Source organism: Diadema antillarum, unplaced genomic scaffold (assembly GCF_040938485.1).
Source record: "Diadema antillarum isolate AM-2024a unplaced genomic scaffold, OU_Dant_1.0 seq00000403_RagTag, whole genome shotgun sequence".
NCBI classification, from domain to species: domain Eukaryota; kingdom Metazoa; phylum Echinodermata; class Echinoidea; order Diadematoida; family Diadematidae; genus Diadema; species Diadema antillarum.
The window spans coordinates 43,907-56,909 of NW_027271393.1; the positions used below are offsets into that span (position 1 = coordinate 43,907).

The 13,003-nt window shown below is 38.3% G+C and overlaps 1 protein-coding gene across 1 annotated transcript; it reads left to right on the forward strand.

Annotated features, from left to right (window-relative positions):
• Positions 1–2,001: 2,001 nt before the first annotated feature.
• LOC139732182 (procathepsin L-like) lies at positions 2,002–10,859 on the forward strand. Its single transcript, XM_071643055.1, has 7 exons — positions 2,002–2,225; positions 3,822–4,101; positions 7,503–7,655; positions 8,020–8,244; positions 8,873–9,038; positions 9,459–9,564; positions 10,205–10,859. Exons 2-7 carry the CDS (start codon positions 3,841–3,843, stop codon positions 10,302–10,304), a joined length of 1,011 nt encoding a protein of 336 aa, XP_071499156.1. The 5' UTR covers positions 2,002–2,225; positions 3,822–3,840; the 3' UTR covers positions 10,305–10,859.
• The last annotated feature ends 2,144 nt before the right edge of the window (positions 10,860–13,003 follow it).

Genomic DNA, 13,003 nt, shown 5'->3' on the forward strand with positions numbered 1-13,003 from the left:
AAAAAAGGATAAAGAAGTAATTAATTAGTAATAGTGGTGGTGTTAGAAGAAGGAGGGGGAGGGGAGGAGGAGAAGCATTCGCATAAAAAAAAATAATGGAAAAAAAATGTGGAAAGTCAATATCTATAGTGTTGGGCATCTAGACCTACATGCTCAAGAGTGCTTTATTTTATATTCGGTACATGTTCACCTCCCTGCATGGTATAGGCCCTATACGTTCCTATAGGCCTGTGACACTGGTAAACATGACATCCTTACTAACCAAGCAGGGTATGGTGTGTGAAATGCCTATAATTCTTACAAAGAACAGAGAAGATCGAGGTGTAATCTCTTTCCACCTCCCTGCTAAGAGTCAACCGTGTGTCTTTGTATAGCTTATTTGCGGCCATCCTACAGAGAAAGCATGGTTTCTTTTTGTTCTGGATCATGTAAAATCATGCAGCTCGGTCATGATTGTGTTTTGTATTACGGCTGCAGAGTAGAGCCGATCATTGATATAAAACCAGGTTAATACTCTTACAAGCTTCGTATATGTGTAGTCGGATAGAACATTCTCCGGAGTTTGTTGTTTTTCTCACCGATGTTTTCCATGATTGCCATCTATCGAATTCTACCGAATGTGTCTTTTTCGTTTCTTGTTCAGAATCAGATTCACAAAATCATTGTAAACACTGAGTGACAAACTAAAATAATTTACATGCATATATTATTTGAATGAAGATAAACTTTTTTTCTTATATGGCATTGACAAGATTTTCTGCGTACATTTCAATATTGCACACCAGCACAAAAGATCTATATAGTCTGTAACATTGCATATGACTTTGCTGCCCCACAATAAAAAGGATATAGCTTTATAAACCAAATACCTTGGCATCGAGTCATGTCGATTATAACACAAGGGGATGATAACGAAACAAGTGGAAAGTGCAACGTACTTCCTTTATGTTCATATTGTTATACGATTACATTGGACTGCATTAGTGTGGAGTAAAACTCAGTACATTTCAGCTGCATGCGCAAAAATACAGTCGCAAATCTTTCTTTTAACCTTGAATATCGACTGTACTTGATAATGATTATTATCAAATCATATTACATGTATTATCATAACTGCGTGAATATCCCTGGGATACCAAGTTGAAACCTAGTAACCCATCAACTCGGTATAAAACCCATAGCCAGTCATGTTGCCTCAAAAATGTATATGTATACCCATGCATCAGTGAAATTTTTACGTAACTACCACTTGCCAGTGTTAGGAATAGTCTGGACAGCAGGCGTGATTTTTCAACAAGCCTACCATTATTTTGAATCAAGGTTCTTAGACAGATCGTGCTTTTGCATCCCGCTGTATTTCATTTATGTGAAGTTGAAATTTTCATCACAAATAAAAACACCTCCCGGAACATTATGTTAGCATAAATTGATAACATTCACTGAAAAAACAGGTACTGAGTACTCCTACTAGTACTTACTAGTAGTAAACACACAGGCCTTTTTGCATAACAGATGCCATATAGGCTATATAGGCAATGCATAGACAGCACTGAGAGAGATAGGGAGAGAGGGAGAGGGGATCGGGATTCGTTGCCTACAAAATGCAATGACAAGATCATGGAAATTCCCCCCCCCCCCCTTCTCCTTTCATACAAAGACAGATATACACAAATCACAATGATCACTTGTACATTTTGGCCACTTTTTGACAGGAACAAGGGCGCTTTGACGACATACTAGTAAAGTGAATAAGTACATCTGCTTACAAGACTAATATAGTATTCTCATTGCATCACACGTGTCAGTCGTCGGATGACGTCACCCTTTGATCACATGCTTTACGAAGAGTCACGAGATCGAAGGATTGTCTGAGGAACGCGCGGGGTGGTGGGCCAATCCCAACGTATTGACACTGTTGTTGTGTAACTTGGTTGTACGGTTCACTATCTTATGTTCACTGGCAAGTGTGAGCATCTGCATGATTTGCGTCGCCGGTTTCCGAACTATTACGATCTAAATACCAGGAACTGGTGTGGTACTGTGGTGTAGATCGGCGAGTTCGAAAGTCACGAGACAATCGATCTAACCTTGTGTTTTACCGGTTTACCTGTATTTAAACGACAAGCTGCCCAGCGGCTACTTGTAGTTGACGATAGAAACGTTTTCGGTGAAGCACTGTAAACTTCAATCCGCTCTTCACTTCAGCTCAGCAGAAACACTTGTTGGTGAGTTAATTTGTATCTCAGCAATTTCGGACTTAGATTCTAACAACGTTACCACGGTTACTCTTATTTTTTAGATGGACGGTAGTATAGACTGGCAGACTTATGGTCTAGAATCTAGTTTATTTTGACTATTAACACACCTACGTTCATGTCACTTCCCTTTTTGCCTAACGTTACATTCATTAGGTGTAACATGTTAGAACTTCGTCTCTAACTGTTATAGTATAAACACGTTGTTAGACTGCGAGTCTAAACCGAATAACTAATTAACTTCTTAAAGTTAAACTCTTGAAAATCTTGTCCTAGAATCTAATTATATCTGATCAACGCACAGCTAGAAGCATTCATTTACGATTTAATACGAAGGTGAATGACGCTTGTTTAGTTAATTGTTTTATCACGTAGGACTCCAGTAACGTAATGTTTCAGACCCTATCGCTATAGCAGTAAACTAAAGTGGGAGTGATATCCACTTAAAGGCGTAACCGCGTATAACTGACTTAATTGACTTACCAACTACGCCACTGGCTCGATGCGCCTGATTTTCACGGGATCTTCAGGAGGTTTGTGAAGTTTCCATCCGTGAAGTTCCAGTCCAAGTCATCAAGCGTTGAGTCAAGGTCATGGGGGTCAATTGTCACCTGAGAGGGTTGACTGTGTCAGTCAGGTGACCCCCCAGTCCGGTTAAAGTTGCAGTCCGGGTCTGGTTAGGGTCGTGAAGTACAGTGAATAGAGAATAGGAGGGGAAGTCAAAACAGACCATCCCCCAAAACCCAAATCCCACTACAACCCTATTCATTGGATAATTCGGCAATTCAAGAACTAACGTTAGGTAGGGTCTAATTTAATTGCGATTTTATAGCGTGAGATTTTGATTTTATTATTCCTCCTGTTTGAGTTTAGGGGATTGGGGACAACGTCAGCAATAACTTACATTCATAGATTAGATGTATAGACTCTAGCTTTAATCTTACATAATCAGATCCTGTGTACACGTAGGCTGTAAGTATCCAACCATCATTTGCTGAAGAAGTTAATGCGTACTTTCAGTGCCAGTACTGTAGGCCTAACTGTGTTAGCCTACTTACAAATCAAAGGTCTGTGTAAAATTTTATTTCAGTGTAGAAGCTTGTATGTTGAAGCTGCCCTTCGGCCCTTGATAGTCAAGAGGTGGCTGCACTGCTCAAAGGCATCTTATCTAGAATTTAGGGTGAAGCGAAGGCAAAGTAATTTGACACATTGATTTCCAGCAGAGTAAATGACTTGCACTCAGTTGAATATGAGACAGAGATGAAATCTAGATAACTAACATGTTAGAGTCTAACTGTTTCTACATGTAATACATCTCAATATTTTCTTGCCAGAGGTGCCCCAAAAGGCAGATACATGATGATGTACAACAACACAGACTCTGTACCTGTTCCCATTCCCTGACGAGTTGTACCATTATACTTGTAGGGTATACAATTTCCAAACTGAAACTAGAATCTGTGTATTGTTGGGTGATCTCATTAAGTAAGCCTATGCTGTTATTGCGAAATGATTTTGAATGTACACTGTTTGTATAATTTGTACTCATCGTCTTTCCACTTCTAGATATAACTATCAGCCAAAGATGTCAAGACTGGCAATTCTGATCACCCTTTGCCTGGCTGCCATTGCCAGCGCTGCCATTGTCATGCCAACCAGAGTTGAGCTCGATCCGAAATGGGAAGAGTGGAAGGCAGCACACGAGAAGGTATACACAGATAGTGCACATGAGCTGGAGAGAAGGCTTGTTTGGGAAGAAAATATCAAGAAAATCACCTTCCATAACCTTGACCACAGTATTGGAAAGCGAAGCTTCACCCTCGGCATGAACAAATATGGAGACTTGGTGAGTAAATGGTATCAGCCACCATTGGGCCCTAGAGTCTAAATGTTTTTGTTTACAAATTTCTTCAACCAATAATATAACTCTGCATGTACTCTAACTTTGCCTTAAGGCCATCGCACACTATACAACTTTCGGTAACACGACTGATAGACTTTGAATCCGAAATACTGTCACAATACTGATAGCTCCAGAATAAACATGCTTATTTGTTTCAGATCCATAGTCGCTAAATAGTTGCATGACCGAAAGTTGTATAGTGTGTGGCGGGCTTATTTGAACTGAAAAAAAAAATAGCTTCGACTGGCATAAAAGTTGACTTATGAGGGATTAAAAGTAAAATGTAAAGAGAAGAGGACTTGAAAAGACCTTCGACTTAGGCAATTATTTGACATACAATGTATGCGAGATCGACTTAAGTAAAGGCTGACTTTATGTCCCTTTTAGTGTCCTTTTTTTTTCTTTTTAGAGGGGATGAAACTTAGAATTCGACTAGAAATTAAAAAGAATGTTGCCAGTAGCAGTGGTCATAATTAGAAATACAAGTGCAGTCATGGATGAGTCCCTTTTTCCCTTTCTGATGCACCAGTGGGTTCGAAAGTCCAGATACAAAAGTGAAGAAAAAATTGCTAAACTCTAACAGCCTTGTCTCTGCAGAAAAGGTGAAAATAGCAGAACTGTGTCTGTACAAGATCAGATATTAAGTTTGATAGTCACCATGGACATGATTGTGTAAACTTGGGTGTGAACATCCTGCTCAGTGATGTAATAGTGTACAGACATGTGCTGAGAGTATACAAGCTGTAAGTTTCCATAACATGTTTTGTCACTTGTAGACCGTTACAAGAGTCAAGAACAAAATTTGGGTGTGTGTTTTTTTTTAAAGCATGACTGAATCTTTTTACACTACCAGCATTATATCTCTTGAACTTTGCATTCTTACCTGTGGTGAGTATTTCATTCATCTGGTAAACACCCTTTGTGCTAAGAAAGGTGGGTGGATGACTACAGGGCAACTGACTGGTAATCACAGGACAATGACACAGCAGATTCCAAGAAACCAGTGCAGCTGTACACTGCATGTGCTGTTTGGAAGTTTTTTACCCAGTTGTTTGATGTGTGGGTGTGTGTGTGTGTATGTGTGTGTGTGTGTAATTTTCATGCTTGACTACCCAGGGTCGTTGTGCCTTTGAAATGGATACTGGGAGAATGCAACTGAGCCTTAAATGTCCAAATAAGGACAACTTCCTGTCTGCCAGTGCTTGGAATGGGAAAAACCCATTTGTGGAGTACCCTCCCCCCTTCCCCAAGGGGGAAAAAATATTAAAAAGTACTAGATCATTAATTTTGCCAAGAAAAGGGGGAAAAGATGTTTGTTGTTTTAGTAGTTTCATGGCTGGTGTGCTTGAGTTTCACATTTTCACCCAAAAATGAGGTTTACTACATATACACTCTGCATTGTGAGGATCATCTGATGACCTGAAACTGGAGCTGTTTTGTAGCTTATAAATGAAAGCTTCAGGAATTGCTTTATTGTCAGTGCATGTACTCCTACTGTTACTATGACCTTTTGAAACTAGTATAAATTGAGTATATGAATATAAGAACGACCCAAGTCCAATTTTTGGCCAAATTCAGTTTGACATGGGAAATTGTAGCTTATGCATGGACTCATCTTTTGTATAAATGATAAATCATAATCACCCCCGGAAGTGCCTGAAATAAATGAGTTAAATCTTATATGAATGTAAGAATGAAGGACTTGGGTCATTCTTACATTCATATTGTAGCGCCCTCTCTCGTCCTTCTCTCATCTCTATAGCAGAATATCATGTATATGAATCAAAGAACGACCCAAGTCCATCACACAAAATGGCCTCTCCACAATTAATGTTAATGTTAATTGTCATTATAATATATGTTCTAATTTGTATAATACAATGTTGCCTTCCCATCACAGTTAAATAGAATATTATTGGGCAAACAAAAAAGATATGAAGTTTTTTTTAGTTTACTCGAAATGGTCTTCCATGGACTTGGGTCGTTCTTATATTCATATACTCAATTGTATCCCATGTGATGAGGAAGACAGCTACCACATGATTGCTAATAAATTTTATGGCTTTCACATCTTCAAAAATATAGTTTGTGAAAAAACGTGGATCAATAACAACCCGTAACTGCAAACAGCTTTATTGTCACCACAGTTGAATTGTTCATGTTTTGTAAATGGGGTTTCAGTTTTGCCCGATTCACTAGAGGAAAAGTTTGACATCGTTATTAGTCATTGTGAAGTTATGACAGCTGGTTGTCCAAGTAACTCGGGCTCCCATGTCATTAGTCAGCAACAGAACTAAGTGACTGTAATGTGAATTGTGACAAGCCCTACTTCCCTTTCCTGTTCCTGGCATTGTTGGTTTCAGTATGATCACAGTCACGAGACCCTGGAGGGTTGTGGGTGTAAAATGCATGCTTCGACTGATTGATTTTACACAAGTGGCAGCAAACTTATACAAATTGATGTTTTTATTGTTGTTTGCACGTGTGGGCGCAAATATTGCTTTACACAGATTGATGTTTTAATTGTTGTGTTTTAATACCTTTTGTGAACCCTGATCATACATGTTTGTATTTCTGTACTCGCTCAAAAGTACAACAAACTCAAAAGCAGATATCATATATCGTATACTTTACATCTAAACAACTCTTATCCCTTACACAGATGGAAAGTTAAATTCCAGCCACGGACAGTGGCATATTTCATGTTGCATCGTGGTACAGTCAAAACCAATTTAGATTTTAAAACATTCTTTCCCCATAAATTGTATCTTTGAATGACCGTAGCATTTTTTAGGATGTGAGCATGACATTTTAAAGCCCATTTTATCGTAACAAAGACGAATGTCTTGGAAAACTTCGTCATCTTGATGACGCCAGTCTACTGACTGATTTTGATTGTGGCTTGACAAGATAAAGGTGATTTTTCTCACTTTGACACGACATGAAATTTAAGTCTGTTGCAAGACTACTGGACAAATTAATGTGTACATTTTTGTTCTCCTCATTGTAGCAAGTACAATGCATATCAGTCTAAAAAGAAGGTGCATCGTTTAGGATGACATTGATGTTGAACATGGCTCACATGTTACAAATATTTCAGCATGAATGGTCACCACTGATTGTCTGTCTTACTGGTACAATGTATGCATCTTGTTCTTAGCTTGACAATCTACATGTAAGCAGTGATCATAAATGTTGAGGATGATAATAGTCTCTGTTTCATCAGGTGATCAGTTGTGGATGCAAGTTTCATACTCTCTCTGTCATGTTCAGTGAGATAAGGCCTAGCCTTCTTTCATAATTTGGATTTAATAATTTGTTTGAACTTTGTTTTGAATGCACAGAGAACCAGTGAGGTGCGATCCACTATGAATGGCTACAGGCAATCCAATCTCACGAAGTCTGTTGGTAGCACTTTCCTGACGCCCAGCGCAATCCAGCTGCCAGATACTGTGGACTGGAGGACTAAGGGGTACGTCACCCCCGTCAAGGATCAGGTAAGGATCTATAGAATCTTGTTCATGTTGATAAGATGATAAGAAAAGCTTTAGTGGAATCACAAGCACATTAGCTTTCAATTGTAGATCCTTGGCAATTTCATACTTTGCATGAATAAAGTGAACAGAATTGGTTTGATCCCAACCACATTTTTTTTTAAATCCTATGTTAGGGCTTGTGAGATATATGCATGCAGAGAATGTAAGTAGTTTAATGAAATTTGTTAAAGGACACAACATTAGAAGCCTTCTGTAGAAGATAAAAACCATGAATTACCAGAACTGGTGAAGAAATTCTGCTGGTAACATACATCTCCTCTTGTTTCCCCCATTTTCTTGTATTATTTCCTTTCTTATACTGTAGGGCCAGTGTGGATCATGCTGGGCTTTTAGCACAACTGGTTCCTTGGAGGGACAGACATTCAAGAAGACTGGAAAACTTGTCAGCCTCAGCGAGCAGAACCTGGTTGACTGCTCACGCAGCGAGGGCAACATGGGCTGTGAGGGCGGTCTCATGGACCAGGGATTCCAGTATGTCGAGGACAACAAAGGCATTGACTCTGAGGAGTGCTACCCCTATGAAGCTGAGGTAGGCTTTCTCCACAGTATGCCACCTATAAATTAGATTTGTCAGGATCTTCTGTATAGGAGATAGTATGCTAGGCAGCACTGACGTCAAGTTTGACCTCTGTATGTGACGACCTCCCATGTTTGAATTCAAAATTAAACATCAAGGTGTTCAGAGTATCAAAAAGAGGTCTGGTGCTGTGTACTAAACTTGGCTGTTTTGTAATAAAGTTGGTTTTCAACCTTTCACATCCTTGTTAAATAACATTTTGCTGTATTTGTTATGTTGTTATTTTCTGGAGTAGGAGTCATGAAAGTAAGAATTTGTGATGTTTGGTAAGAGCAATACAAGGAGTATTCTTGTTTTGTTGTTGTACACTCCATGAGAAAAGATCTATATTGGTTAGGCAGATTTAGTCAATATCAGGAATTCATATCAATATTTCAATTTCAGTTCATGATGAATTTACAATAGGAACAATTCTTTTGACTAGATGCTTTATTTGTAAGTTTTTGAGGTGATTTCATAATGATTAATCCTCTATAGTATCATTACTCTCCGAATATGTAAGGTATGCAGTCAATTTGGGTGAGAGATTTGAATATTATGCCACATAACTTGGAACTCCTCTACTTCTGTGCTTGTCCAGGATGAGACCTGCCATTACAACGCACAATGTGACTCTGCTGAGGTCACAGGCTACACTGACGTTCCAAGTGGAGAGGAGGACAAACTTAAGGAGGCAGTTGCCACTGTAGGTCCCATCTCTGTCGCCATTGACGCCAGCCACACATCCTTCCAGCTCTATGAAGGAGGTAAGTTGCAGTGAAGTACTGTATATTCATTGTATCAAAAAGACAGTATAGTAATATTACCCCCGCTACTCTCAGTAAGAAATGCAGTAAACCCATAAAACATCAAATGCTTTTTTGTTTTATTTTGAGATGCAGGAAATCTTGCAAAAAGAACACCAACAGATTAGAATGTAAACAGACAGAGTACACTAACAAGTCTCTGGCTAGCTTCTATCCAAGGTGAAAAATCGCCCGAAGGAGATTAGCGTTAGACTGGTGACTGTACTGTATTCAATACATCATTTTCTTTTCGTAAGGGAGAGTTTGCATTTACCCTTGAAGACAACTAACCCCTTGCAACAGACAAGCGTGATACTTCAAAAAGAGGTTTGTGTGATTTCATGTGTTTGTGATTTGACTTCTCTTGTCTCTCTCAACCAGGTGTGTATGATGAGCCCTCCTGCAGCAGCTCTCAGCTAGATCATGGTGTCCTAGTTGTGGGATACGGAACCCAGGACGGACAGGATTACTGGCTGGTCAAGAACAGGTAATTAAGTTGGGCCCATTTCAAGTTTGAATTCATGGTTCATAGTGTCTGCTCAGGAAGCATTACATGCCTTTTAGGCGAGCAACCACGGAACCTAGTCTGAATGTCCCATCCAAACGACTAGGTAGTGAGGATAGAGTGCTTTGATGCAGAACACAACTTTGGAACTCTGTCATGGGACTCCAGCTAGGGACTTAGAAAATGGAGAGCTCCTAGTCTTATCCACTGAGTCAAATGATCATACCAGTGTCTTCTCACTTTTTGATGTGTTGGCACAGTGCACTCCCATGACAGCAAGCATGGTTATAACAAGATGTTACAGTGACATAAAAATTCAGGTTCCAAAATTATCATTTACATAAATTTTATAGTTAGCTATACATTTTATTTTTGGATATATCAAAAGCAAACTGCCTGTCCTGAGGTCAAAGTTATAAGGGGAGTGCACTTTACAATAATGATTAAGATAGTTATGTTGAGTCACGTTGATAATGCTAATGATGATGATTATTATTGTTATTGTTATTATTATCAGAGCTGTACTATTATGATAATGACAAGGCTAAAAAGGAAGATTAAAAAATTAAATGATATTTTAGGCTCATTGTTTCACACAACTGTTTGTGTCTTCATTTCACAGCTGGGGAACATCATGGGGCATGGAGGGATACATCATGATGTCTCGCAACAAGGACAACCAGTGTGGAATCGCTACCTCCGCCAGCTACCCCCGGGTCTAAAGCCTGCTTATCACCAAGACAATTCTCTTTTGGGTTTGTTTTCCTCCAGGGGTGCTTTGTAGCCACACCCTCTGCCCAGAAGCATTGTGCACCATCATCCCTATCGCACATGATTCATCAGTGTTTTATTGTAATTGCCAATTTGCTCTTCAATGAGTCCTTCAAATCATAGTGAGGAGCTCTCAATATTTTGGGTGAAATTTAATGAACTTCACTTTGACAGAATGCATCTAGGTACAGGGTTTATTTATGTGGTACTCAAATGTAATTTAAAGTTGTTGTTTTTCATTCCTCAAGCAGGTAGTCTGCCCAAGGCTGAGCGTACTTGAAAGAAAGAAGAATTTGAAATGACACCATACAGTGTACTGCTCTTTTGCAGCAAACCCTTAGTTGGAAATTTCACCATTTGGTGGGACGTTCAGCCCTTTTGTGAGGGGAAGGGGTGGTATCATTCTCTGTATCAGCTGTTCGATCTCAGTGGGCCTAGTTTGAGTGGGCACTGCCTTTTATTGATGGCAGTACATGCAGCCTGAAAAGTTGAAGACGGGGGGGGGGGGGGGGGGGGGGGGAAACATGTGTCTTTTGGTGTGACATATACCAAGGTATAATTCAGTTTCCTTGAAGTATTTGCAGTGCATGAAACTTTCAACTTCACTGAGATGACCACAGCAATATGGGCATTTTTACTTCTTTCCTCAGTAAAATTTTATATTCTGTTTTAATGCCAGTTATGTAGAGTAGATTTCCATTTTCTTTTATTTGTTTTTCCTCCAAGTGTGTGTTGTCAGGGATATATTTCAATCATTGAATGTGTTGTGTTGAACAATGAAATAATTAATGTGTACATTCTGTTCTTTATACTTCACTCTTGTACAAATGTGTGTATTCGATGTTTAATTGTATCAACTTCAATGCAATCACTCAATGACATCATACTTTAAAAAGAAGGACACTGTGGCAGATGTTCGTAGTAAGCTGCTGTGATGCCCTTCCTTGATATGCTGTCTACTTTCCAGTGTGGACTTCATGCAATGGTACTTTTCATTATTTTGGAAGGCTTTAAGTCATCTGATGAGAGTACTGGTTTGTTTTATGATGATGATGTGTCTGTTATGAACACTATCATCCAGTCACTTTGTCATTCTTGCAGACTTTAGTTTGACTGCAGGCTGTGATTAGCTGGAAAATTACAAATTCTGAATGAATGCTTCCAGTAGACTTGTGAATGCACCTTTAACAGTATACATGTACCTCAAATTTGGAAAAACACTTAGATGAGCACTTAATTTAATTATCTTTTATTGTGCCTTTTTCAAAGGATGAGTTTCTGCAGATTTTGTCACTAAAGATAAAGAGATGCTTTTCTTCTGTTTGCTTAATTGAGTTTCTTACAACGAGGTGTATTTCAAGTATCTACTTTCTCCTTTCAGCTCAATCAGCTTTCAATTTGCTTTATTTTAGCTTTGTTGACTGTAGAGTAGGCCTACATGGTAGTCTTGTTTTGTAATAGTGCAATCATTGCTGACACGTAGTAGGGTCCACATTTGCTTATTTTCTCATACATCTTGAGTTCTGAGGCTCTCATATTAAGTACGTATATCGTATTTTTCTTCCTCTTGCTTATATTTCAGTGTCTTATTGTATTTATTGACTTGTATATTGTGCATGCATGGATGGAAACTCTGACCATAAATAAATCATCTTGTCCTCAAACTAGCACTATCAAATTATTGTAGAACCACTTGGAAGCTTAGAAATGAATGTGTAAAGTTGTTTGAGAATTTTATGTGTTTCGTGTAAAATACATTTTATATGGAATGAGAATAAAATCATGAATTGTGTATGAACTTTTATAAATTTGTGATTCAAAGGTCTTTAGTATGGTTTGCATTCAAGTTGGACACCATTGATCTGTGTGTTTGTTTATGTGTGTGTGTGTGTGTGTGTGTGTGTGTGTGATAAAACAATATTGAGAGAGCTTGCTAGCAGTTCAAAGAAATTTATGTGATGTAGCCTTTTTATCCACACACCATCGATCTCGAACTCCTCCAGTCGCTGAAATTCTCATTCTCTGTGAAATCATATATGTATATATAAATATATATATATATATATATATATATATATATGTGAAGAGTTTGTTTGCAAATACCGATAAGTCCATTTTTGAAGATTTTGAAGTACGGTCTCTGTCATAAAGTACAAAATAATACCTTTTAAATGATATATTGGTCACTACATATAACGTTATATTTTTGAAGTTATGGTCAAAAGAAGCAAAAATTTTCTTATTATTCTCTTTGTTTTTCTTGACCTTTAATCGCAAATATCTCCATTTGACAAATATGGACTTATTGGTTTTTGCAAACAAACTCTTCATATATAATTTATTTATTGATGGATTTATATATACTTTCTTCTTCATACAAACTTATAACTTTTTTCCCGTAGGATTCTTCTAACCCTCAGTCATAGGGTTGATAAGAGCCCATAATGGCATGAGGAGCATAGAATTGAAGAGATTTCAGACATTTTACTTCAGCTTTAAACTGAATTCCATTCCTCCAATGATGCATTAGTAGAAAGATGAATGAAGGATATGGGAAAGGAGATACAATGTATGTGGACTCATGTTTGAACAAATGATCTTTCATATCCTGGATGTTGATCAGCAAACAGCAGCATAGTACAGTGTAGTT